At 42.1% G+C, this 24102-nt stretch overlaps 4 protein-coding genes across 4 annotated transcripts; all 4 read right to left on the reverse strand.

Annotated features, from left to right (window-relative positions):
• Window positions 1–36: 36 nt before the first annotated feature.
• znf598 (zinc finger protein 598) lies at window positions 37–6285 on the reverse strand. Its single transcript, XM_037256646.1, has 12 exons — window positions 6031–6285; window positions 5323–5435; window positions 5104–5233; window positions 4727–4938; window positions 4413–4630; window positions 4250–4343; window positions 3923–4101; window positions 3756–3834; window positions 2802–3673; window positions 2516–2681; window positions 2279–2426; window positions 37–1551 (listed from the first exon to the last, which is right to left on the reverse strand). The coding sequence occupies exons 1-12, from the start codon at window positions 6202–6204 to the stop codon at window positions 1174–1176; spliced, it is 2763 nt and encodes a 920-aa protein (XP_037112541.1). The 5' UTR covers window positions 6205–6285; the 3' UTR covers window positions 37–1173.
• A 428-nt stretch (window positions 6286–6713) lies between these two features.
• slc25a17 (solute carrier family 25 member 17) lies at window positions 6714–10058 on the reverse strand. The gene is made up of 9 exons (XM_037257099.1): window positions 9842–10058; window positions 9474–9534; window positions 9317–9383; window positions 8996–9147; window positions 8774–8890; window positions 8544–8692; window positions 7862–7957; window positions 7691–7776; window positions 6714–7021 (listed from the first exon to the last, which is right to left on the reverse strand). The coding sequence occupies exons 1-9, from the start codon at window positions 9896–9898 to the stop codon at window positions 6868–6870; spliced, it is 939 nt and encodes a 312-aa protein (XP_037112994.1). The 5' UTR covers window positions 9899–10058; the 3' UTR covers window positions 6714–6867.
• An 88-nt stretch (window positions 10059–10146) lies between these two features.
• Window positions 10147–11962, reverse strand: rpusd1 (RNA pseudouridine synthase domain containing 1). The gene is made up of 6 exons (XM_037257365.1): window positions 11881–11962; window positions 11475–11675; window positions 11243–11366; window positions 11071–11173; window positions 10882–10983; window positions 10147–10811 (listed from the first exon to the last, which is right to left on the reverse strand). Exons 2-6 carry the CDS (start codon window positions 11654–11656, stop codon window positions 10405–10407), a joined length of 918 nt encoding a protein of 305 aa, XP_037113260.1. The 5' UTR covers window positions 11657–11675; window positions 11881–11962; the 3' UTR covers window positions 10147–10404.
• A 1706-nt stretch (window positions 11963–13668) lies between these two features.
• Window positions 13669–22755, reverse strand: arhgdig (Rho GDP dissociation inhibitor (GDI) gamma). The gene is made up of 6 exons (XM_037256335.1): window positions 22222–22755; window positions 17538–17711; window positions 17088–17171; window positions 15724–15800; window positions 15432–15495; window positions 13669–15195 (listed from the first exon to the last, which is right to left on the reverse strand). The coding sequence occupies exons 1-6, from the start codon at window positions 22292–22294 to the stop codon at window positions 14996–14998; spliced, it is 672 nt and encodes a 223-aa protein (XP_037112230.1). The 5' UTR covers window positions 22295–22755; the 3' UTR covers window positions 13669–14995.
• Between the last annotated feature and the right edge of the window lie 1347 nt (window positions 22756–24102).

Consider the following 24102-nt stretch of genomic DNA (forward strand, 5'->3'; position numbering starts at 1 on the left):
GTTACATAAATGGTTGAAGAAAAACAAGTAGCAACATACATGTGACAGAAAGGGCTTTATTGGAGCCAGACAAGAAATAGAAACATCAGCAGCATCAGTGGTATGATGTACAGAAATGACGTCATGAAGTTATTGACACACGGGCACTGCAAGCTGAAGGTCCTGAGAGAAGATGAACACACACGCAAGGCCACCGGCACAAGCGTGCGTCACAGTCCCATGCACCACTTAAGTCTAAAACCCGGAGGCTGAAATAAAAATGTGCTACTGTTAACCTCGGCGAGATGTTATTAAACCTGCTTATTCAAAATTAAGTCGAATAATTTAAACAGAAAATAAGCTAACAGAAAGCAATTTGAGTTTCTTAATATTCAAAGTCTGGTCCAACCTGGCCCAATGTTTTAATGAACCTAACCTCAAGTAAGAGCTTAAGAGTTGTCGATTATTAGTCGTGCACTCGTGGGCGCACTTGTAGCGGGATCACAAAAGAGAAAACTCAAGTCAATCCTCAAACCGCACACTCAATTACAAATGAGGTGCTTTTCCGGGGTAACGGGTCACCGGTCGCGGTTACCGCGCAACAAATGATTGAACCTTCTGTCTCTGGTTGGTTGTTTATCTTCGGACATGGTGGTTTCTTTTCTATCGAATGAGAGGTAGATGGGACGTATGATTTATCATGTACTATTCAACAAATATGATTTTTTTTCAAATTTGCAAACTCCCATTCTACATGTCTGAACAGAATTAAAAAGTTTTTTTTTTTTTCTGCATACAGTCAATTCAATGGAGCTCAAGCGCTACATTAATGCAATGAGCTAAATAATTTAGAACTGCTTTTTTTGCACCAGGTATCCTGACTTGATACTCAAATATGAGCAACTGTTCATGAAAAGAAGAAAAGGGGTCAAAGGATTCTTCAAGTAACTTATCAGGTTCCGTCTTGCCTCCTTTTGAAATGAGCCAACAGTTGTGGTTGCACACTGCCAACGGCCCAGTTGGAACGCGACTTGACATTTTAACTGCGACGCGTTTGAATGAATTGATTATCAGAAGTCACGTTGGGCCCCCCCCCCCCCGTCCCCCTTTTGAGCGGCGACCAACCGCTGCCGCCTTCCATGCTGGCAACGGCCAATGAGAGTAATCAAGAGAGTACTTATTGGCGCAGCGGGGCTAGCTGATAATTCGGCTAATGGACTGCAAGGAAGGGAACTCGTCGTTCTCCCTCATGTGCAGCGTTTTGTGGGAGTTGAAATCCTTCAGGGCTAGCACCTGTCTACACGTGGGGCACACCTGGCAGTCCAGCTCGGAGGCGGCGTTAACCTGTGCGCTAGGCGTCTGCCAGGCGTTTTTTTTGTTCTTATTTTTCCTTCCGCCTCCCCCCATCCCCGACTGTTTCTCCAGAGCCTTGCAGTCTCCGTGCGCCGACAGGAGCTCCTGCTGCTTGACTGTGTCTGGCAGGAGCACCAGCAGCTCGTTGAAGATGCGGTTGAAATTGTCGCCCAGCAGGTCTTTGCAGCTGCGGTGATAATGGGTCGCTGATAGGACGCCCTGGAAACATTTGGAGAGTGTCAGGGGTGATAGGAAAAAATATCAAGTCCAATTTGAATTACAGTGGAGACCGTCACAATTCATTCGGGGCAAACGGCTGCTCTTATTTGTAACCCGAGGTTGTTTATCATTCACCTGTACGACTCGCGAGTGCTGGAGGGGCTCGCTGTCCTTTGCTTTTCTATACTCAATATACTAAAATCAGAAATCAAGCTTTTGCAAATACAGATCTACATCACTCAAGCTCACTAAAATGACAAAAAATATATGTATAACTTTAATGACGACATTTGACTTTTAAACATTTTAAGCTGTTATACAAGTGTAAATAGAAGTTTACCGCCATTAATAGTAATACAAAAATAATGAAATGTGTACTTACCCTTAAGTTTGATGACAATGAAGAAGCAAATATGAGGAAATGTCGATGGAGCGACTTTGCTTAAAAATGCTCATTTCATTCCACGTTTATTACGAATGTCGACCATCTTGCATTTAGCATGACAGAGCGCATACGCATTGTTTTCCCGCTTTGCAATGAGGTGGCAGTTCACAGTATTCCCCTTGGAATTTAGTATACTCCTTGAAATGTACTTAAATTGAACATGTACATCAATTGCACAATTAAAGCGTGTTCAACCAACATTTGCCACTGTCGGGCAGAAACCTCCCATGTTTTTCCCACACAGGTGTGTGTGTACAAAATATATTCATGCATTTTAGGTACCTGTCTGAATTGTGCAGAGTAGTTCTTGAACTGATTGAACTTGGACTCATCATCGTGCAGGTACATCCGAATGGACTGGATCAGCTCCTGGTTCCTTTGATGGAAGTCCTCCGGAACCAGGTAATCACTGTTGGATGATTTAGGGAGGCTGTCGAAGGGGAAATAAAACAGTAAGGCACCACTGAAAAAAAATAAAATAAAAGTATGTGTTGATGTGCGGGGAGAAATTGTCCTTACGGGTTGCTTGCCAAAGGAGGGGTCTCCACCACATTACTGTTGAGGGGGATACCAGTGAAGCCTGGAGGCGGTTTAGTGGCCAAGAGTGCCAAGCCGGGTGGAGGTGGTGGCATTGAGGAGGATAAAGCTGGAGTTGATGACTTTGTTGGGAAGGAGGTCTTGAAGCCTGCGTGACATCGTGCTCATGTGTTACTAACAGCAACGATCTCACATTAAGGCTTTTTGAGCAGAGCCAAATGAAGCACGTTAAGTTAGAAAGCAGGCACTCAAAGATCAGGTCTTTTACCTGGAGGTGGCTTCTTAGTCTTGAGGGCCGGGAAGTCTTCCTCTTGTTCTACAAACGCATCTGTGCTAGGTTGCGGCGGTGCCGTGACCGACTCTGTACTAATGGCCGGTTTCTCGTTGAAGCCGTTAACCAATCGGCTCGCTGCTGTCAGCGCCGCAGCACCGGAGGGCTTGTTCCTCGTTTTTTCAGGAACGTTCTCCTTTTGAGCCGTCGTTTCCACCGAAAGAGTCTTTACGGGAGCACCCAGTGTCCCTGATGCTGAAGAGTTTGTAGGAGAGCTGGAGTTCTTTTGTTTTTTCTTTTTGCTGGTTTTAATGGTAGGGGGGTCACCGCTCTGGTTCGGAGCGGGGGGGCTGCTGGTGGCAGTTAAAGGTTTGCTGCCATTTCCTTTAACCGTAAGCAGAGACGATATGTCGAGCATGGTGGGCACCGAGCGGAACTGCTGCTGCGTCATTCCGCCGCTCTCGTCGTCTGAGGACGAAGGTGAGCGTAAGGGAGCGACTTTTAAGTTCTCCCCGACTTTCTTTTTTCTCCTTGACGATGACGAGCTTGAGGAGGTAAGGAGTTGGGGGCCGTGGGATGCTGAGGAGAGTGGAGGGGGAAGCCTAGAAGACGGCGGGGGCTGAGCCTTGGGCGGGGCTGGTGCAGTGTGAGTGGACCAGGCAGAGTTCTTGCCCGTTGCAGATTTTCGGGGCTGGATTTTGGACACCAGAGCAGGGAAGTCCTCCTCTTGAAAAGAAGATGACTTTTTGGGTTGGGCAGGATAGGATGGTGTCAAGGGGGCTGCGACATTAACTACTGACAGGCTGGGGAAGTCATCTTCCTTCAGAGTCCTGGGACCCGTGGGAACCACCGGTGAAGAGGATTTCACACTGCGCACACACACAACACAAAGATATTTGAACCCATTGCAAGTTGCGTGGGTGGTGTTTGTGTCATGTTGTGTTTTATTACATGGCAGGAGGTGCGGCAGCACCCAACGCTGGAAAGTCATCTTCCTCCTCCATGGGATTCAAACTCCTCATTGTCCTTACTGCAAAAAGGTGACAACAAAAGCATTACAGCTACTGCTAGTAAATCTAAAGTAAATTGTATAAATAAAGCAGATTTATGTTGTTGACCTGGAGGTTTACTTGTTGGTTTGGTTGGTCCAGTCAGCGCTTCTGATTCAGTTCTCTCTGTCCTCTCTTCCCTATAATATTTGGGAGCGCTCCTCTCCAGCGCGGCCATTCGAGCCTCTTGTCGACGTAAGGCCATTGACGCCCGCATAGCAGCCGCCACCTCTCTGTCCTCTTCCTCGCTACACAGAATGTAACAAAACAATCCCGTGAATGGCTGGAATGCAGCTTAACAGCAACAGACAAAACTTGCCGCATGGGTTTTATCACTCCACAGTGAGAAGATCCACTTTTGTGTACTGTAAACACCTCACGTCTATTAAGACTCACCGAGAGTACCGCCAGCTCTTCTGTCCCATCTGAGGTCTTCCCCTTGCTCCTCGTTGATGACGGGCCTCCTCATAATCCTCCCCTGTCACCATGCCTGATAGACACAAACGCTTCCATTGAACTTCAACAGATCCGTTGCGTCGCAATAATGCGTGGGTCGAACCTTCATTTCTCCTCTGTTGTCTCGGAGCCAAGTTGAACTGCAGGTCGATGTGGCGGTTTTGGCGGGCCTCGGCGCGGCTCTTGCTGTGCGCCGAAGCCTTGTGCGCCTTGTAGTCGATCTCGGTGCGGAATGCGTGGGTGAACTGCTCGGTGGCACATACGCCCTCCTCACACAGATAGTGACTTTCTCTGAAGTGCTCACTTAAGTACTGGTAATCACTGCAAACGCAACAGTTTGGACGACACAGTTATAACACAACAAAAAAAAAACATGTTTTCACACATCACGGCAAGGTGGCCTGTGCGCTGTCACACCTATAATATTCCTGAGAGCCGTCAGCGTCACAAAAGTGGCAGAAGTAGTGATCCTTCCGCAAGTGTTTGAGCAGCTCGTCGTTGTCGAGGTAGCGGTCGTCGCAGAATTTACAGAGGGGGTGTCCCCTGTGACTGGTGTCATCTGGATCTCCGTGCGCTCGATGGCGAGCGAGTTCTTTGCGGTTGTACCACTTCCGCTCATGGGAAAAGATCTGGGGGTGGAAGTTAAGAATTGAATCATAACGGAGATTATGTATAAAATACTATAGACTGTAATACTTTAGAGCCAAAACAATACATACTAAAACCCTTCAATACCTAAAACAGTGACCAAAATTATGTCAGCACCTTCTCACAATCAGTAAGGGTAACGATACCTTCAAATGTTTTGTGCAGAGTTTACAACAAAAGAGCTCATGCTGCTTCCTCATGTGTTGCTCCAGCTCCACAAACTTTGAGAAGATCTTAGCTTCGGCACAACAGGGACATTGTGCCAACAGTAGGTGCCTGAGGAAACAAATACAGGAATTAACCACAACATAAAATGATTATCTGATGGAAAAAATTATGCAACCAATTCACGACACAAAACTGACCGGTACTGAGCATAGATCTTCTCATCACCAAAATAGATGTCATGCTTCTTGTCACAAGGGAACTGCTGATGGGGCAGAGAAGAAAAGGCCTCCGGAGACTTTACAAACACCACCTGAGAACAACATTGAGGTAAACATATTTAACATCCATTCACTCCATGGACAATTCTAAGAGGTTCCTAAACATTGCACAAACAGACATTGTGGAGCAAGTTCAAAATCAAGAAAAGCACCTTTAATATCGTTAATTGAGACTACACAGCTACCTCGAAGTATGTGCAATATGTAGTGTTGGATTGATTCTAAGTAAATTATGATTTTGGTATAGCATTGTTCAGCAGTGTAGCTGGTTGACCAGAGGGAGAGACGAATGGAAGATTATCCATTACCGCGCATAAATCAGACATATATGTTTGGTTATAATACGAGCTCTACTTCTTAATACAATAAAGATGTAAAAGCGGAGATTGGATTGTCATTTAAGTCGGGCTACCACAAAAGAAGCTAGTGCGACTGGTGGCTAGCTAGCAAGCTTGTGACAACGTATTTCGTGTATTAGTCTTCCGCCGTTTTCAATACATTCCCAGTGTATTTTTTGTCGCTATTTTTAAACAGAAGTTTTTACTACATTTTCACTGGGAGAATACCGCGGCCTAGCTAGCATGGCTAAGCGTCGTCCTCGAGCCACAGTAATGTCGATATCCGCACCTTGTCGAGCTCTTCCCGGCAGACGGCGCAGTACTTCTGCTCGCAGAGCACCCTCATTTTGGTGGAGCAGCGATAACACACCGGGTGGTCGCATTTTCCGAAGGCGAAGATGTCGCTATCTTGACAGCACAAAACACAGTGCTTCTCCGTTTCCTTAGAAATTGTTGAATCCATGATCGAGTAAAAAAAAAAGAGAAAATGCCTAATGGGTCCAGCCGCTGACACTGTCGTGCTTACGTAATTGCGAGTCTAAAATGACGTGGAACGTAACGCTTTACCTATGATCTGTATGTCATGTGGATTAACTGCTCACAGCTCAAAGTAGTGGTGCTTCGCGCTATCATATTGTATGTAGATCTACGCACGATATTCCACGTGGGAGACAACATGCGGCGAGCGCCTTCATCCGGGTTTGAGTAATGCTTTTATACAACTGGTCAAACAAATATGACGTAACGTCTTTGTAATTTAAATGAATTTTGATTCGATTAAATTTCCATGGAAAACAAAATGGCTGACGTTACTGAAATGATAACCAATTATTTAAAATAAAATGTAGATTTTAAAAAGGTTGAAATAACATTCGCATGATATAGTGGCTTGGGTTTTATGTACTCAATTGCAAAGACTAAGTAACTTCTTTCATCTGGAACGGCTTCAAAAAAAGTAAAAAAACAAAAAGATTCAGTGAGAGAGTGTATCTTTACTGATCTAATTTGAAAATTAATGAAGGGCTTCTGACCAACATAATGTCCGGTCATGCGATCTATGACACAGGGTTACAATGGTGTATTGTTGCACAAGTACTATGTTGGTGAGACAGTCCAATGCATTTTGCTATCGAGCGTTTCTTTGGTGGTTCCTCAATCCCATGACTCTGAAAGTACAGCTGGCAATCTTCTCATAGAGAAGGAACATGAGGGCCGCAGTCAGCACCGTCTGCATCAACTTGGCCTCCAGGCCTTTAAAAAGACCCAACATGCCAAATTTCCTAGGGAAGGAGAAATCAAATTACCGTTTTTTTCCATGTATAACGCACCCCCATGTATAATGCGCACCCTAAAAATGGCATGTTGATGCTGGAAAAAACCCTGTACCCATGTATAATGCGCACCCAAATTTTGACTCCTACTTAAGTCCGTAAACGTAAAATTATTTCAGAAAAAAGATCATCTTTGGGAACAACCGGATGTTATTCTGGCGGTCAGTATCACTGCGCATGCGCTAGCAAACTCGATAGCGAAGAAATGTTTTGGATTTGTGTAGGGTACATTGTGACAGCAAACGAGCAGGTGATCGAGCAAGCGTCTGATACGAGAGCATTGTGTTCGTATGGAGCGTGTTTGAAGTGAACAGCAGAGAAGAAAGCGCATCTGTAATGGCGGCCTCCGTATGATAGCCGGATAAAAAATGGTACCCATGTATAATGCGCACCCCAGATTTTAGGACAATAAATTAGTTAAATTTTGCGCATTATACATGGGAAAAACGGTAAATACATCTACTGTAAAACGGGTCTTACTAGTAAAACTAGTTTTTTCTCATTTTCCTGCACACACCAAACTGCTGATGCAGGCATGATGACACAAGTGACAAGACTAATGTCGCGTGGTCCTAAAAACACATACTGTTTTCTATAATGAGCCATTTTTAGATTCACCTCACTCTGTTGACAAGCAAACACTTGATTGTCATGAGACTGGACAGCCGCGTGGACTTGATCGTTGACTTGTTGAACTGACCGAACTGTGGAGATTAAAAATAAATCAACAGGAATTTGGGTGGATATATTAGTGTGTGGAAAAATCAGGGAGTCGTGCAGAACACCTACCCTAAGAATCGACTGAACAGTTTGCAGTGGGTAAGTCAGAGTGGTGGCAACAGCTTTGGCCACTGCCCCAATCATGAAAACTTCAATAGATGGGAGCTGAAGGGAAAAAGAAAAAATGTATGCAAAAGTTGAATTCGGAAAACAGACGTGTGCATATTTGTGCAACTAAATTATCTAGCTATTTTGAATTGCCTGCTCATATAAAGTTCTAATTGGATTATATTGGCCACATTGGTGGTGGAAAAACTTTTATGATTTCTCTTGGTCTCGAACAGGGACGTTTTTACCAACTGTATAACTTGCATGACTTAAGTGTAAAGTTGATTATGCAAATTTGCATGGAGCCAAACACTTCCCTTTTTTTTTTTTTTTTTTTTTTCTCACTCTTAGTTTGTGCTTTGATCATATGCTGCGACTGAGCTCAAAGACTAAAAGGGCTTTCCACACTCTTGTTTTGATCAGACGCAATCCCGACATTCCCCTTGACATTTGCTTGATCCTCAAAAGAATCATGTGAGAGGAATTAGCAAGGCTCATTTGGTGCATCCTCACAATGAAGTCTGCTTGTGATTTCACTTATTTCATAGCAATGCTTTTATGCAGCATTTGTTATTGCGCGTGAAAAGATTGTTAAAAAAATGGTGAGGCGGGAAATTGTGTTGGAGTGAACCTTGTTCCTCACCTCTCTGGGTACTCCTTTCTTCAATTGCCTCTTCAGACCTTCATAAATCATAAACTGGATGGCAGGGTTGAGGACCAGCAGTAGGGAGGGAAAGGTGCCGTTCCATAGTGCCCCAACGCCCTCGTCACGGGTAATCTGCACGAATGCATCTGCCAAAAACATTTCAAATTAATCCCAGCCAGAGAATTAAGAATAAATAGCAATACATGACATCACCGGATTTAGTTTACCTAAAATACCACGGTAGTAAGTGGGATGAATATCTGTGTTGTGAAACTTGGAGCCCTGAAGCTTCAGTCGCGTGTTGACGACCCACAGTGGAGTGGTTACTAGCACATTTACAACACCTGGGGGAGACAAAGAAGATATGGTTTTTCAAGTTGCTTTGATGGAGGCAAGACAGAGGCAAAATGTATGCACACAGAAGAAAATACCCAATTTGAGCCAACTACCTGCAGCTATTCCGACCAGTAAGTCAGTGTGAGGTGCTGACTGATGTCTCTTCAGCCAACTGGCCTTCAGGCTGTGGAAGCAGTAGAAGTAGACAAAATTGGAGCAGCAGAGGCTGCAGATGACTGGGAACCAACCTCTGTATGGAGCTCGTCTGCAGAAAGGGGCACAAAATGCACAATTATTTTATTTATACTTTCAAAAACTGCAAACTTTCAATGGCTTAAAAATAATCCAGATGTTTTGGTAAATGAAAGTGCATGTGCCCTGCAATTGACCCATACCCAGTTGATGGCTTGTTATAAAGTTCCATAGATACTCACAATCCTTCCTCCTTGATTATTTCTGCTAGAATTGCTAGAGTTGACGCAGCTTTCCTCTTCTCATCCACTTCAACACACACATTGAATAAAAACTTTATATACAAACGGCATTCAATAAATAGATACATATATATAGATGCAATTAAGACGTTCGTACCTTGAAGTCTCAGTCTGGCAGTATCCAGAGGGAAGAATACTGTCATGGCTGTCACACTTCCCTAAAACAAGTTACGATTATTCATGGAATGAAAGCATCACAAATTGAAAGAGTTGTATACATAACCATTTTAAAATCTATAAAATAAACGTCATTCGTGAATGTTTTAAGAGGCACGAGTAAGCAAATATGTCATTGTCAGTAGCAAAATTAAATCATAATTTAAGCGACTAAACTTTGCGTAATTTTTCTAGTAATCCGTTCTAAATGCAGACGAAAGTTTTATGTGTAAGCTGTATTAATAGAAGCAATACTACAACGTTAGTACAGTAATTAGCTAACAATGATAACTAAACAAGCTAACTCACCATCGCTCCGGACACAGCATGCACCAAACCCTCATACGACAAAACCTCAAAACTCATATTGATCAAATTATGAAACAATTTCTCCACAATAGGAAGAAGGTTAACGCCTTAATCTGATTTCCCCCCCTAAATCTGAAATTTTTGCATTTGCAGTTTACAGATCCACCGCTTCCTGCATCTTACGTTCACTTGTCAGTACAGGTGCATTGTGGGTAATGTAGTTGGTAGCGACTGGAAATTCTCGCAAGAAAGTTTCATGAAAATGTGTTTTTATTTACACATTAAAATAAATATTTACAGTGTGGTTGACAATTACATTATTTAATTAAATCATGTCTTACTTGGATATGATAAAAATATTCGGTGAACATACAATATATACAAAAAGACATACTTGGCCTATGTACGTATATTATGAGCAAGGCAATACGTTCTCTTTTATAATCATGCTTAGAAACCTTGTCTTGTATCTTTAGGGAATTTGTATTGGGTGTGGAAAATACATGCTTGACTGGTTTCCCAAATGAACTGGAATAAATAAAATCAATGCATAATTAACCAGACTATGAGTCTCCATCCCATTCTCGAAGCCACTCCTCACACTGTCGCCTCTGCTCATCACTCTCCACTTTACTGTTTTTTTTCAACCGCTTCTCTTCTTTCTTTCTCACTCGTTCCCTCTCCATCACCTTCACTTGTCTCTGCTCCTCCATCCTTTGCTCCAGCAGGGCGTCGACGGTGTCTTTTAGGGGTCGTAAAGAGCGCTGCGGGATCCATTTTGGGTCCACCGAGGGCAGGAAGGGGTCCCCTGCGTAAACGAGTAAGGGTCCGGGGTCCAGGGGGATGTGTAGGAGGTGGGCGTGAAGCATCATGCGGAAGGGGCCGTTGTCGGCTCCTGAACTGTAGGTGAAGTCCCCGACGATGGGGTGGCCTATTGCACTGCAGTGGACCCTTAACTGGTGGGTTCGGCCTGGGACACACATATGTATCATTTCTAATGCACCATTTGCTGGTCCATTACAAACTTCACTGTATGTTACCTGTTAAAGGCTGCAACAGCACCTTGGTGACAGGTTCACCATCATACAAGCCGTACTCCAACACTGTCAGCGCAGTCTGGCATGGTTTGGAATTCTCACAACCTGATAAGAGGAAGACAAGAGGATAGATGCAAAAAACAATTCAAACAATTTTATTGTATGAGAGAAAATGTCATTTTTGCATCCTACCATCTGTTCCCTCAATACACATCATATGTGTTTTTCCCTCTGAAGTATTCTTGCCAATGGAGAAATTAAGGGTTTGTATCTCTTCTTCCACCAATCCACGGACCTACAAACAAGTAAAAACATATGTATTGGCATCCATTTTACAAGATTGTGTGTTTCACTGCATACATACCAGGGCAAGGTAGGCCTTGGTGACAGTCCGCTCCTTGAAACAGCGATACGCCTGGCCAGCTGCAGCCTTATTGAGTGCCACACATAAGGCGCCGCTTGTCGAGAAATCCAACTGATGACAGAACCTGGTATGGTGAGAGGGAGCAGATATTATTCATAAGCAACCATTCATTTGCAATCTGGCATTTAAGGTCACCAATAATGAGGCTGCTGCAACATTAGTAATAATTCACCTGAATCCATAGTACGTGTTGGGGTCTGCCAATTGAGGGAAGCGGTAGCGAAGTTGAGCCTGCACCGTGTTTTTTTCATACCACATCTTGCTGTCTATGCGGATGTCCCAGTGCTTGTCCACCACGATGTAATCATCACTCTGAAAGAGCACGCGAAGTCTTTCCACGTTGGCCGGCTCCATTAGACGTCACAAAATACACCTTACAAACACATTAGAATATTTATTTATGCCACACCATCGAGAGCTTCTAGGTTCGCATCTCAGCTAAAGAATCCTACTCAAACATAATAGCAAGTATGATCTAACACCATCATTTGGTAAACTAACAGAGATTATTTTTAGCAGATTTAACTCCACGTGGTTATTCATCCAGGACACATACAAATCATATTTTTCATACATACCAAATTTCAAAACTTCAAGTCATGTTGTTGTGATAGTGGTGACAAAGGTTGTGCTTCCGTTTGTGGCTAACGCTAATTAACGATGTCAAGCAGTGGGGCGCCATCTACCGGACTGGCGACTAAATGCAACATCATATTGAAAATGTAAAAAAAAAACAAAGAAAACAGCGTTTTAATTGGTGATGTCAATTCTAATCTTAATTTTATCAATACATACACATATCGTGATTATTGTGATATTTTGTTTATCATGTTATTAAAAACAAGACATTAGCTTCAATTTAAATTCTTCAATCACCCATGGTGAATATGAAACATTCCCTGGTTTCGGTTTCAAGGGCATTGCGTTTATTGAATGTACTTAATCTGTCTGTGTGGTGTCAGTAAATAGTCTTCCTTGTCAGGCATCAATTGATTACCACCTCCATAATCCCTCACCTCAAACTCACCTCTGACAGTGGTAAACAGCTCAGATGAAACTCCTGATGTGGCACCGGTTAGCACAAATAATAATATCAAATATAAATAATATAATTATAATGCACCGTTAATAAAATGCTCACCCAGTTTGTGATTTAATGTCAATATTACAATTTTTAGGAACATATTGTTCTGATTCTTCCAGAGGATAATCTACTCCCGCTGTATGACAGTTAACACTCGGGAATTATTTCACAATTGGCACTTCATAATCCAAACTGCGTGTCTATGTTGCATAAGACCTCGGAGGAAATTAATACAATAACCTGGGCACACACATGCAGACTCATGCACGTGACACGAGAGGCAAATCGCAGCACAAATCTTTTTAGTGACACTGACAAAGAGGAGATCCTTGCTGATCTCCGTCAAATGCGTTTGAACGTTTTTCCATGGATTCCTGCTTTTGGAAAGATGCTAACAAGATTTTTCTTCTCATTTTCTGCTGGATTTCACTGACTTCCATCTGGCTCACTTTGACTTGGATTTGAAATCATTTGTTTTTGCATTTCAAGAAGAAGTCAGGATAAAAGTCATATTTTATCCATGTTGTCCTAACCGACCAGACGAGCAAACTGGATCTTCTGTGACATTACAAAGCCGACAACACCGAAAAACCTGTGTGCCTTTGTCTGCCGTCTTGTTGTGGTAACATGCATAACAAGTCGTTCTTGCAGGCTCGCTGCGAGGAGCCTATCATGACTTCAGACTGGGGCCTCCTGCTGCTGCTGGCTCTGCTGCTGCTGGCCTTGCTCTATGCGTTCCTTTATCTGCCCGCCGTCGCCCACCGTGCCCTTCTGGAGCAGGCCATCCGCAGCAACAACACCACATCGCCTGAAAAGGAGGACTGGCTCTCTGACGAGTAGGATTTCATATTTGAACACTCTCCATGCATTCATTACCACAATCTGTTATTTTATCTTTAAATATTCTCTGAGACCTTGAGTGGATGTTTTGCTGTCATTCATTTACCGTATTTTCCGCACTATAAGGCGCACCTAAAAACCTTCAATTTTCTCAGTGCGCCTTATAATCAGGTGCGCCTTATATATGGACCAATATTGAGCCACTACAGCAGGCGTGTCCAAAGTCCGGCCCGCGGGCCAAATGTATATATCTTATATATGGACAAACAAAGTTTTAAAATGGGCCATTCATTGAAGGTGCGTCTTATAATTCGGTGCGCCTTATATATGGACAAAGTTTTAAAATGGGCCATTCATTGAAGGTGCGCCTTATAATCCGGTGCGCCTTATAGTGCGGAAAATACGGTACTACAATTAAAAAAAAAAAATAGAATGTTGGTTCTTTTCAATTGCCTTTAATAAAAGATACAGCATACAAGATTTGACACAGATATTGAACAGTGATCGCTCCGCAATTCAATTGACCGCCGCTGTTCAGCTTGCCCTGCTTTAACGAAGATCCATTTGAATCATATTTATAGTCAACCTTCAACACCTGGATATGACACAGTTTTTTTTGTTTTGTTTTTTCAAACCACCTTTTTACAATGACGTATAAAACCAAAGAGATTCTCTCTCTTATTAAACCATGCAACACCGAACAAGCCAACGTTTACGATTATTCATGAATTACAACAAGTTGAATGAATTCATTGTTCATCAATATTGACAATATCCTGTCTACCACACGGGTCAGTATTTCTACTGGGGATGACTAAATCACACCTGAATGTATGTTTCCTATTTACAGAACATGTCTAAAAATGTTCTCCAATCTCGCCGAGGTTAGGCACACTGGCAGAATCAAATCACATCGAATATCTTCTTATTTTGATGTCATGCAATGCAACTCTTACATTGGATATCATTTGATGATGCCGGTGTACCTAATATTGTGGTCAGTGGCCAACGAGTGTGATAAGTATCAAATCCTACACATGCATTTCTTTCTACACTATACACAGTCCAATTGTTTTCTTTAAGTCTTTCAATGGCCCAAAAAAAGCTTCACAAAGACCCGAAAAGTTTTCTGCTTTAGAAGCAAAACGTTGCAAAAAAAAAAAAGTCTACGTGATGAGGTTAGCTCTTTTTGAAATGTGATTCTCATAATATGTAATGTGCTACTTCAAAGTTTGTACTTATCTACATGAAATATGTGTCAGCAGAATAATGTGCTCTAATTACGGCAATTAATTACAAAAGGACTTAATATTCCACTTGAGACAAGTTATTGTGCATGTGTTTTTTTCTTTCCTTTGTCTCTTTTGGATGTTATTAAATCCTCGTGTTGTTTTGTGCTGCACTCCAGTCCACTGCACCTGATTCGAACGATTTATGGAATTTATGACGTAATAAACAAGACCATACAGGCGCAGCAATAGCATCTTTTCCATTTTTTTTTTCTTCAGATTTTGCTTGCAGTTTGATAAGATCCACTGTTGCTAAGTGACATCATATGAGGCATGAGGAGAATGGCTTCTCTGGAAATTTCACAATCTTTTCAAAGCAAGACAAAGGCTACACTTCTCTAAATGTCCCTTTTGTGTTTTTAAGAGAGTTGCGTACATAGATGCAGATAAGAGAAGAAGAAAAGGATCAAAGATGCACTTTGGGGGACAAGAGAAGAAGAGACTTTCTTCAAGAAACAGAGTGGAACCAGAAGAGCACCTCTACTCATCCGAGTCCTTCTTGATCTCCAGGTTCCAGTCCCAGGTTGAGTAGATGTTCTTGTCGTCGTCGGTGAAGTGGGACTTGATTTGGTAGAGGCCGCGCGAGACCAAGCCTTGAGGCGTCTCATCGGTAGGGAACGCAAACTCGTGTTCGTTCTCACGAGGACAGTAACTGCCCATCATGTAGGACACCGTGTCCACTGCGGGGACAAAAGGAGTGGACCAAATGGGTCACGTGAAAAGTTCTAACCCAATCCCAGATCTCAATTAAAGTATTAGTAATTAAAATAATAATAATAATAATAATGTAGATTTTTTATTTGGCAACCTTTAGGGCAAAACTTACATTTGACTAATAATAATAATAATAATAATAATAATGATGATAATAATAATGTAGATTTTTTTATTTGGCAACCTTTAGGGCAAAACTTACATTTGACTCCTTTTCTGAAAGTCACATGATGGTACTTCAAGCCAGCGACAATTTCTTTGTTGACCTGCAAATACACACGCTCATCAAAATAAATAAATAAATCGCCACTCTGAAGAATTTCCAATTAACTTTTAGTTGAATCATTATAAAAATTCTGGAAATTGCTTTTGTGTTCACTGTGCAATGCTCGATGTTGAGCACTGTGAATATTTGTTGGGCAAATGTGCGAGGCCCAGCAGACTGGCTTGGTGCACAATATTAGGAACACTTTCAAGCATGGCTTTCCTCTTACCTTAAAGTGTATTTTCAGCTTGTATTTCACTCCTTCCTTTAAGGTGAACGTCTTCTCCTTCAAGCTGTTAGCATCTCCTGGACAAAGACATCACATGACCTCAGCTCACCATCACGACATTTGACCTCAAAGTGGTGACCGCAAGCATCAACATTCAGATCACTCTTTTCTTTTGTTCAAAAGCCAAGTTAACTTTATTTCACCGTGAGCTTGAATGGCTCCATGCTGAAGGAGAGGAAGTTTGAAAAGCAATCAGATATGGATTCACTGCTTAATCCTTTTATATCTCAATTTAAATCGGAGCATTGGTCTTGAGTGCTTCCTAATGGACAGTGAAGCAGGAAGTACGATAGCAAAACGAGGCTAATAAAAACAGCCGGGGTTGTGTTGATAACACGCACGCACACGCAGGTTAGAGGTTCCTTATTAAAAATAAATGTCCATGTGACACACTCGGGCATTTAAGTAAAAGCAGACATTATTCTTCCTCTATTTCATGTTAAACCTCCCGAATCACAGCTCCAATTGTTCTCATTGCAAAAGGATTAAATTATTCTACTATGAGATGAATTGTGGCACATTTACTCCACTCCTTCGCCTCCCCTCAATTCCCTCGCTCTCCATACGTTTCTCTCGTCTCCGGAGGCACAGAAGCGAGAGAAACTGCTGAGAAAATAGGTCACGCCGTCTAGCTGTTCTCCTCAGACATATTGTACATAACATACATGCATAAAACGTTGAAGCTTTTTTAGCTCGCAAGTCAAAGCAAAAATGGCCGCTTTTGTGTATATTAAATTTTTACTCTCCATTCATTTTTATATAAAATATATAAAAACCTATTCTGAGGCATGATTGGAAATATATTTCACCCTGTTTGTTTGCATTATCTCATACTGAATCATTTCCAGGAGCATCTGAGTCATTTCCAGCAATTCAGCAAACATGACATTAAATATAACACAATGCATTTTTTTAATGTGTCCATTTGTAGGACAGGAAATTATTCCGCGCAAAGTTTTGATATGGAAATGTGGGAATGCAAGCAAATCCCTACACTTGTACGGCACATGAATACATGCATGAATGCAGACCAACACACACACACCTCACACTAGCTCCCCGTCCCTAGCTGCTGCCTCCGCTTGTGCCCAGGGGGAAATGTCAATAATGCCCACTAAGCAAACATTTAACTCTCTCGCTCTTTCTCTCTCTCTCTCCCTCTTTGGACACACCCAATGCAGACATTCTGCTTGTGAATGCAGCACAACTTGGTGGGATGCCTTGCTCCGGGGCAGCCTGGTGATTTGTGCATTTGTGTAGCAGTAGTAAGAATTAAGGAAATACTTTATGGTGTGTGTGTGTACCTGTCAGATTGATGGTGACCGATCCGGATGGCTCATCAAATAACAGGGTCAGTTTGGTCACCTGGACATTCGGGCCGGAGAAGTCTGCAGAATATGACATTTATGAAGCCAATATTTTCCTTGGGTTATGAAATTGAAAAAAAAAAAAAGATAATGTGATGAAATGAATACAACAGATGCATTGTGTTGGGTTATGTTCGAGTCTGTGTCGATCTTGTGATATCAGATGTCAGCCTGACTGTGCGATATGAGATGCTGCTGAGCAAGCAGTTTTGTGTGTGTGTGTGTGTGTGTGTGTGTGTGTGTGTGTGCGTGTAATCAGAACTTGATGACTTCAACTGCATCCATGTACAGGAGCCGTTACATTGATTGAATGAGAGCTGCAATAACATGGCCGTTGGGATGAATCATATATTATATATATAACATATACTACACAAAAACACAAACCTGACATCATAGGTCGCTTCCCCAGCAATGTCTGCTTGTATTTCACCAGACTCTCATCATCTTTGTCCAGTTCCTGAATCTCCTGCAAAGTTTTCTGAGCCGGCGGATTGTAGTTGAGGTTCCGGTCGTCTTCTTCCTCCTCCAATGGCAAATCTCTCTTGTCCATCAAGAATCCTTTCACAGGAGATTAATGGATGGTGTTAAAGAGAAATATTTTTCAGTCACACACAACTAAAATAATCAAAGTGCAGACAAGCATGGATAATAGGAGTAATATTACGAATGATCACAATTAGCTAAATTAGTTATTAAACTATGAAGTCACCATTGATACATTGATCATAAGTGTTCTGGAGACATTTATTTTGATGTGACCTTTTATAAAGTGAACCAATTTAGTCGCTTTGTGTGATCATTTGAGGCAATAAATTCATACCACAGGACTTAGACAACCTGCTGTTTACTCTGGCATCTCAGTTTTAATGAGACCCATCAGCTCGGTATGTAGAGGTAATTGGATGGCAGGAAGTATACAAACACACACGCACACGCGAAAGAATGCATCTAATCACTTTGTGTTATAGATTCAGTCAATATATTAGCGTAATGTGCCACACATACACACATGTGTATCCCTGCACCGCTTGCTTACAGCAGCACCACACCCATTCTGAGCTCAACGTGCTTGCCTTTGTCCGTTACCATAGCAACCCTTTCAACTCCCTTCCCGGTGACATCATCGCTTCGCTTCGATGTGACTGAAGGTACACCCCTCGGCCACATGAATTTTCATTTGACGTGATAAAACATCCATCCGGGCAGCCATCATTTTATATGTACACCCAATGTCATACGCGGGGGTCGCCGAGAAGGGGGAGGGGTGGGGCAGACACCTGTCAGTCAAATAGATGAGAGGTAAAGACCCAAGATGATTGACATTTCTTGGCCGTCGTATCTGGTAACTGACTGAATTCCTGATTTTTTCCAGTAAAAGCCACACGCTGATTTGAATTTCATGAGGCTCACCATGTACGTGTTTAATTCCTATTGGGCCCCTACGGAAGAAATCGTATTGTTTAAATTCAATGCGGTTAATGAATGTAACATTACCTCATAAATGATTTGCCCACCAGCATCTATCCATCCATTCATTTTCAACACCGCTTATCAAACTTTACCTTCCCTTCTGCAAAGATCCACTATCACAACGTTCGGGTCTCCAGGCTGCTGACCTGGCACACTGACTATACCTCTTCTCATTTATTTTTAAAAAGCAAGCTTTCACAGAAATTCCGTCGGCTATGTTTTAACATGGACTTATTAAACTATATTGTAATAATTACTCTCATGCCTATAAATGCTTACCAAATCAAAATGAAACATTCATATTTGTACAGATTGGTTAAAGCTATTGTGTTTTGTTCACGTTTACAAACGCAAAAGAAATGCACAGACAAAAGAGTTGTATGAATAATTTAGGTTATTCTTTGGGTACTTGCAGAAAACAAATAATTACAGAAGTCTATCTCCGTTGTCATCAGTGGTACACTGGAATGACAATTCCAAACTACAGCAACACTCTTAACTAGTCGCGTAAGCCAGAGGCCTATTTGGTCACATGACAAATTAGGAGACTCGGGTGTTGCTGTGGGCTTCTCTAGTTAAATCAACATGTAAAAATCAACACAATGTTTGGCAGGCAATAGATTGCTTCGGGCGGAGGAAAGTGAGAAATGATGCTCACAATGGCAAGCAAAACTACACAACACTATTTGCAATGATACGTATTAAAAGTATCCTTGTTGTTGTAAACTGTATAAATATGTCAAAATAATAAATAAATAATCTAACAAACATACAATGGAGACTTTGAAGTGGAATATGAGCCAATTGGTGACACTTGTTTTACTCTCAAACTAAATTTCCTAATCCACTGAAAACAAAATTGTTGAATTTAAGTCATTGTGTAGATTTCTTTAAAAAAAATATATCTGGATCCTGATGATTCCATTTTGTGCAACCCCAAAAAAAAAGTGAATTCAACAGCATTTTTTTTTCAGTGTGTGAAGTAATGTCAAAAACGTTTTTTTTTTTCCGCCCAGGCTAAATTGTCACCATCATTACACATTATATATATTTTTAATCGAAATGCGACCGAAATATGTAAATAAGATAACCTCTGTAAAGTACAATGATAACACGATACCGTCAAGTACTTGTATTTTATAGGCCTTGCTGTTATTAATGAGATAAATCTCCAGCCAGCGTGGCATCTGCTTGATCAAATCCAGCCATTTAACTCGATTAAAGAAGAAAGCATCAACAGATTACATTCATTCCCGCGTGGGGCCTTCACGGAAACAACGGCGACGACGAGACCACTATCGATCGGCCGAACACCGGCTGCCCCGTCAGCACTCCAAATGGACCCTGCTTCCGAGCTGAGTGACACCCGACGCACTGGTGTGTCATAACTGACATACAATAACTCCGCCGGCCTCCGTTTATTCTGATTACACAGACCTCAAACACACGCGTGCACGTTCAATAGCCTTTTATTATCATGGCGGGCTTGTCGATACCGTTTACGACCGGGGAGGAAATGCAGCTAGTGCTCACTTGGTATTTAAATGAGTTTTTAGCAGCAATACATAAGACCTGTTTGAGACAAAGCTAGCTGCCTGGGGACTCTGTAGTTAAATTTTGGAATTAATGGGTCCCTCAAGGCCTCCGAAGTGAATCTGTTTTTTATTTATTTACATTATAAACTAAGCTTGCTTTTGGATTTTACAGAAATATTGCATGAATGTTGTGTGAGTAAGAATGCAAGGATGAATGAGTACATTGCGGAGGTGAATCCAACGGTGGGTGATAAAAAGAATGAAAAGAAGGAATAGGAGAGAAAACGAGGTCAAAAAATGATGGAGGATGGGAAATGAAAGAGCGAGTAGGCATTATTATCATGTAAAATGATTGATGGAGGAAAAGAAGGGTGGGGCTCAGTGCGAAGAAAAACGAGAGAAAGGATTCGATTTGAATGAACTTCAGGACTGCAAAACTATTAGAGGCCTTTTTTTCTTTTTTGCTGCATCATGTTAGTTCTAACCGAATGAAATGATCTGTGCGTGGGTTTCAGGAGTGCTGTCTTCAAAAGCATGTCTGAGTTTTTTTTTTTTCTTTCTGCCAACTAATGGCTTTAGTGGCTCCGTGCGGCACCACAAAGCCTTATGGGTACATGGATTTAAATGCAAACATCAGTTTGCAAAGATGCTTATAATAACTGTGGCACTATGATGAGTTTCCATCTTCAGCATGATCGACTTTGGGGTTTTGTTACATTCAATGACGTTAAAAATAAGTGGACCAGTAAGAGTTGCGCAATACTTGACGATGTTGCTTGGTTAGCTTCACAAAGTGGAGGCTGGTTGTGGGCTCTGTGTGGAATTTGAATCTTCTTTTCTTTTCCTGGGTACTTTAAAAAAAATTTTAAAAAAAATCATGGTAGATTAACTGAAGATTCTAATTTGTCTCCAGCTGTGAATTTTATCTTGCTTAGTTTTAATAGACTGACCCTACATTAATTAACAGATTCAACCTACATTCATTAACTGTACTACCATAATTAAATTAAGCTTATTGAACCTAAGTAAATTAAATTGGACTCAATCCTATTCATTGTGACATCAACTCAAATAAATTATGTTGGCCATTAAAATGACTTCATGCTGAAAGAAAAGCTTTAAATTAGGATTGATTTTTTTTTCTAGACCACTTCTCTACCTCATTTGACTTTGACCTCATTTGAGTCTCTGACTTTGGACAAGAACACCCATGATTGGTCGCCAGTCAATTATAGGACACCCAAAGACAAACAAGCATCAACACTCAAGGAACATTCATCTCCAAGTGCTCCATAGCAAAAATCAACACAAGTAGAGCAAGAGATTATTTAAATTGTGTCACTTCTGCTCATTTTCTCTATATTCAGCGTATTTCATTCACTTCTCCTTTTCTTATGAGTCTTAAAATGTCTTCATCTGCCATAAACTTCAAAAAGTCCCTACACACCTGCGTGTGGGGAAACCCCGGAACCTTCCGCCATCTGTCACTGTTAAGCACTACTGCAGAGAGGCCATCAAACACACGCATACAAACACACGCACGGCAAATTCAGAAGTTGGTGACATCATTTGTGTGCTGGATACGCTGTGTCATCACATTGGCCCGTACACAAAAAGAATTATTTGCACATGACAGAATTTCCCTTTGCAACTCCCCATCCATACATTTTAAAACAATTCAATCTTGTGTGAAGTGAAGAAACACAACCGGATGGGCACAACCGCTATGATGCAGGGAGACAAACACACTCACATACACACACATGATCAATAGCTATTGATTTGCTATCTTTGGCTTGTCTTGGCAGCGTTTCATGTCGGACATAAAAATGTCCACACCCGCCAAGATTGAGACATATGGCGTATGTGTGTGTGTGCACACACACACTAAGAGCACACATGCACGCCCTTTAAATGTGGACATGTAAATGTTCAATCGCAAATGAAACAATTATGAAGTTGTCTAACACATAATAAATCTACAATCAGTGAAGTTGTACTGGACTAGTTAAAGAGACCACACACACACACACACACGCACGCACACACACACACGGCCTCACCTCTATAGCACATAGTTAGCCACAGCAGCTCCAGTACCTGACCCCCAAACTCACAGGCGTCCACTCCCAGCATGCTGCCTCTGTGCGGGGCTACGCTCAACGTGACAACTGGGTAGGGAAGAACCGGGGAAGCAGGGAACCCTCCACAGGTAGCCCTCAAAAAAAGTAGAGCATCCACTAAAGTGAAGAAAAAAAGAACAGGGTCAGGCGTGCATTTTCCTCCTCTGAGTCAAATACAACAAAAGGGAGATTTTGGAGAGGAAAGCAGAAAGAAGGAGGCAGAGGCACGGAGGTTATCCTTGGGTGTGGATGTGAGGGGGGTGGGGGGGAGTGGGAGAGAGAGAAAGAGAGAGTGAGAGAGCGAGCAAGGAGGGGAGAGGAAGAGGAGGGTGAGGCAGCTTTCCACACTTCTTCCCACTGCTTCTTTCCTCGTCAGTGACAAAAAAAAAGGAATACAGACAAAAGCAAAAGTGTCAGATGCTTTTTAGTGTGGATGCAGCATGGCTGGCTGCAGTAGTGTGATACTCAGACGCTGGCTATCGATTCGTAGCTGTGCATCCACCGCTTCCCCCCCCCTCCGCACGTCTCCCACCCCCATCGTTCACGGTACCTCTGTCATGAGCCCAGAGACTGCAATGAGCTCATCCTTTAACCCTCCCTCCCCTCACCTCTTTACACCTCATTCCCTCTCACGCACTCGTGCGTTCTTTGACTTCCCTTCTCCATATTTTATTCTCACGCGAGGTGTCCTCTCCCTCTGTCTGTCCATTTGTCACCCCGTCATCATCGTTTCTTTCCATCTCACGTCTTCTTTATCTCCCTGTGGGCGACCACACCCTGGTGCACCCACAACTCCTGAGTCTTTACTCATCCTCGTATTTTCATCCTCAAAAATGGAGGGGGGGTGAATCTGCCACTAGACAATCAAACATTGGTCTCTTGTTAGGAGTGCAGATTTTTAAATGTGCCTTAAATATTATTTTATAGCAACCATTTGGACAATCTACTATGTATATTTATTGCAAGCAAACAGAAGCCAGATGGGCTTTAAGTGTATGTTGCTAAAAAAGAAGATTCAGGGTGATGAATGAATGGGGGGGGTTGAGATATTAAGTGAGAAAAGTGAAATGGGCATAAGGAATTAGTGTTGCTGTCTGATTTCAAAGTTAATCACTACAAACACATTCTCACAAAGGCCAAACGATTCTTAAAGGGAAAGTCAAGTCAGACAATTTTGATTTAAATTAAGAGTCAAAAATCCACCCATTTTTATCCATCTCAGGAGGCGGCCATTTTGTCACCTGCTGTGGACTGAAAATGACATCACAATGCCTAAGTAAATGTCACGTGACCAAAGGTCGAGCCGTGATTGGCCGTTACCTGACCCCCGACAGCAAGTGTCAAACTGCTGAATGCCATTGTAAAGACCTTTTGACTTGACATTCCCATTAATGTTCCGTTCAGTAGCCAAGTAATGTGCTGCCTTAAAAACAATCTTATGCTAAGATGTGCACACGCTTACCTCAGACCCAGACAAAAGTCCAATATGTGGCTCAAGCTTCATTCCTCTACCAAATTCTGTTAAAAAGCACCCTGCGGATTTCAGCTTTATCAGGATGTCGCACCCTGTAAAACAACACAAACGAGGAAAAACCTCGTTAGTGGTCGAAATACAACAGCACTGTGAAGTGCAGAGCAAACATAAACCTAGCACTGAATCAAAAAACCCAAGGCAGATTCCACCAATGAAAACGTCGCTTTAAAACCACTATGAGCTAAACCAATATCTTAAAATGGTTAACGACAACCAAAATGAATGTGATAGAACGGCCTCACTCCATCAATCGGCCTGCCAGTGGCAGCAGTGAGTCTCTCTCTCCT

Source organism: Syngnathus acus, chromosome 8 (assembly GCF_901709675.1).
Source record: "Syngnathus acus chromosome 8, fSynAcu1.2, whole genome shotgun sequence".
NCBI lineage: Eukaryota > Metazoa > Chordata > Actinopteri > Syngnathiformes > Syngnathidae > Syngnathus > Syngnathus acus.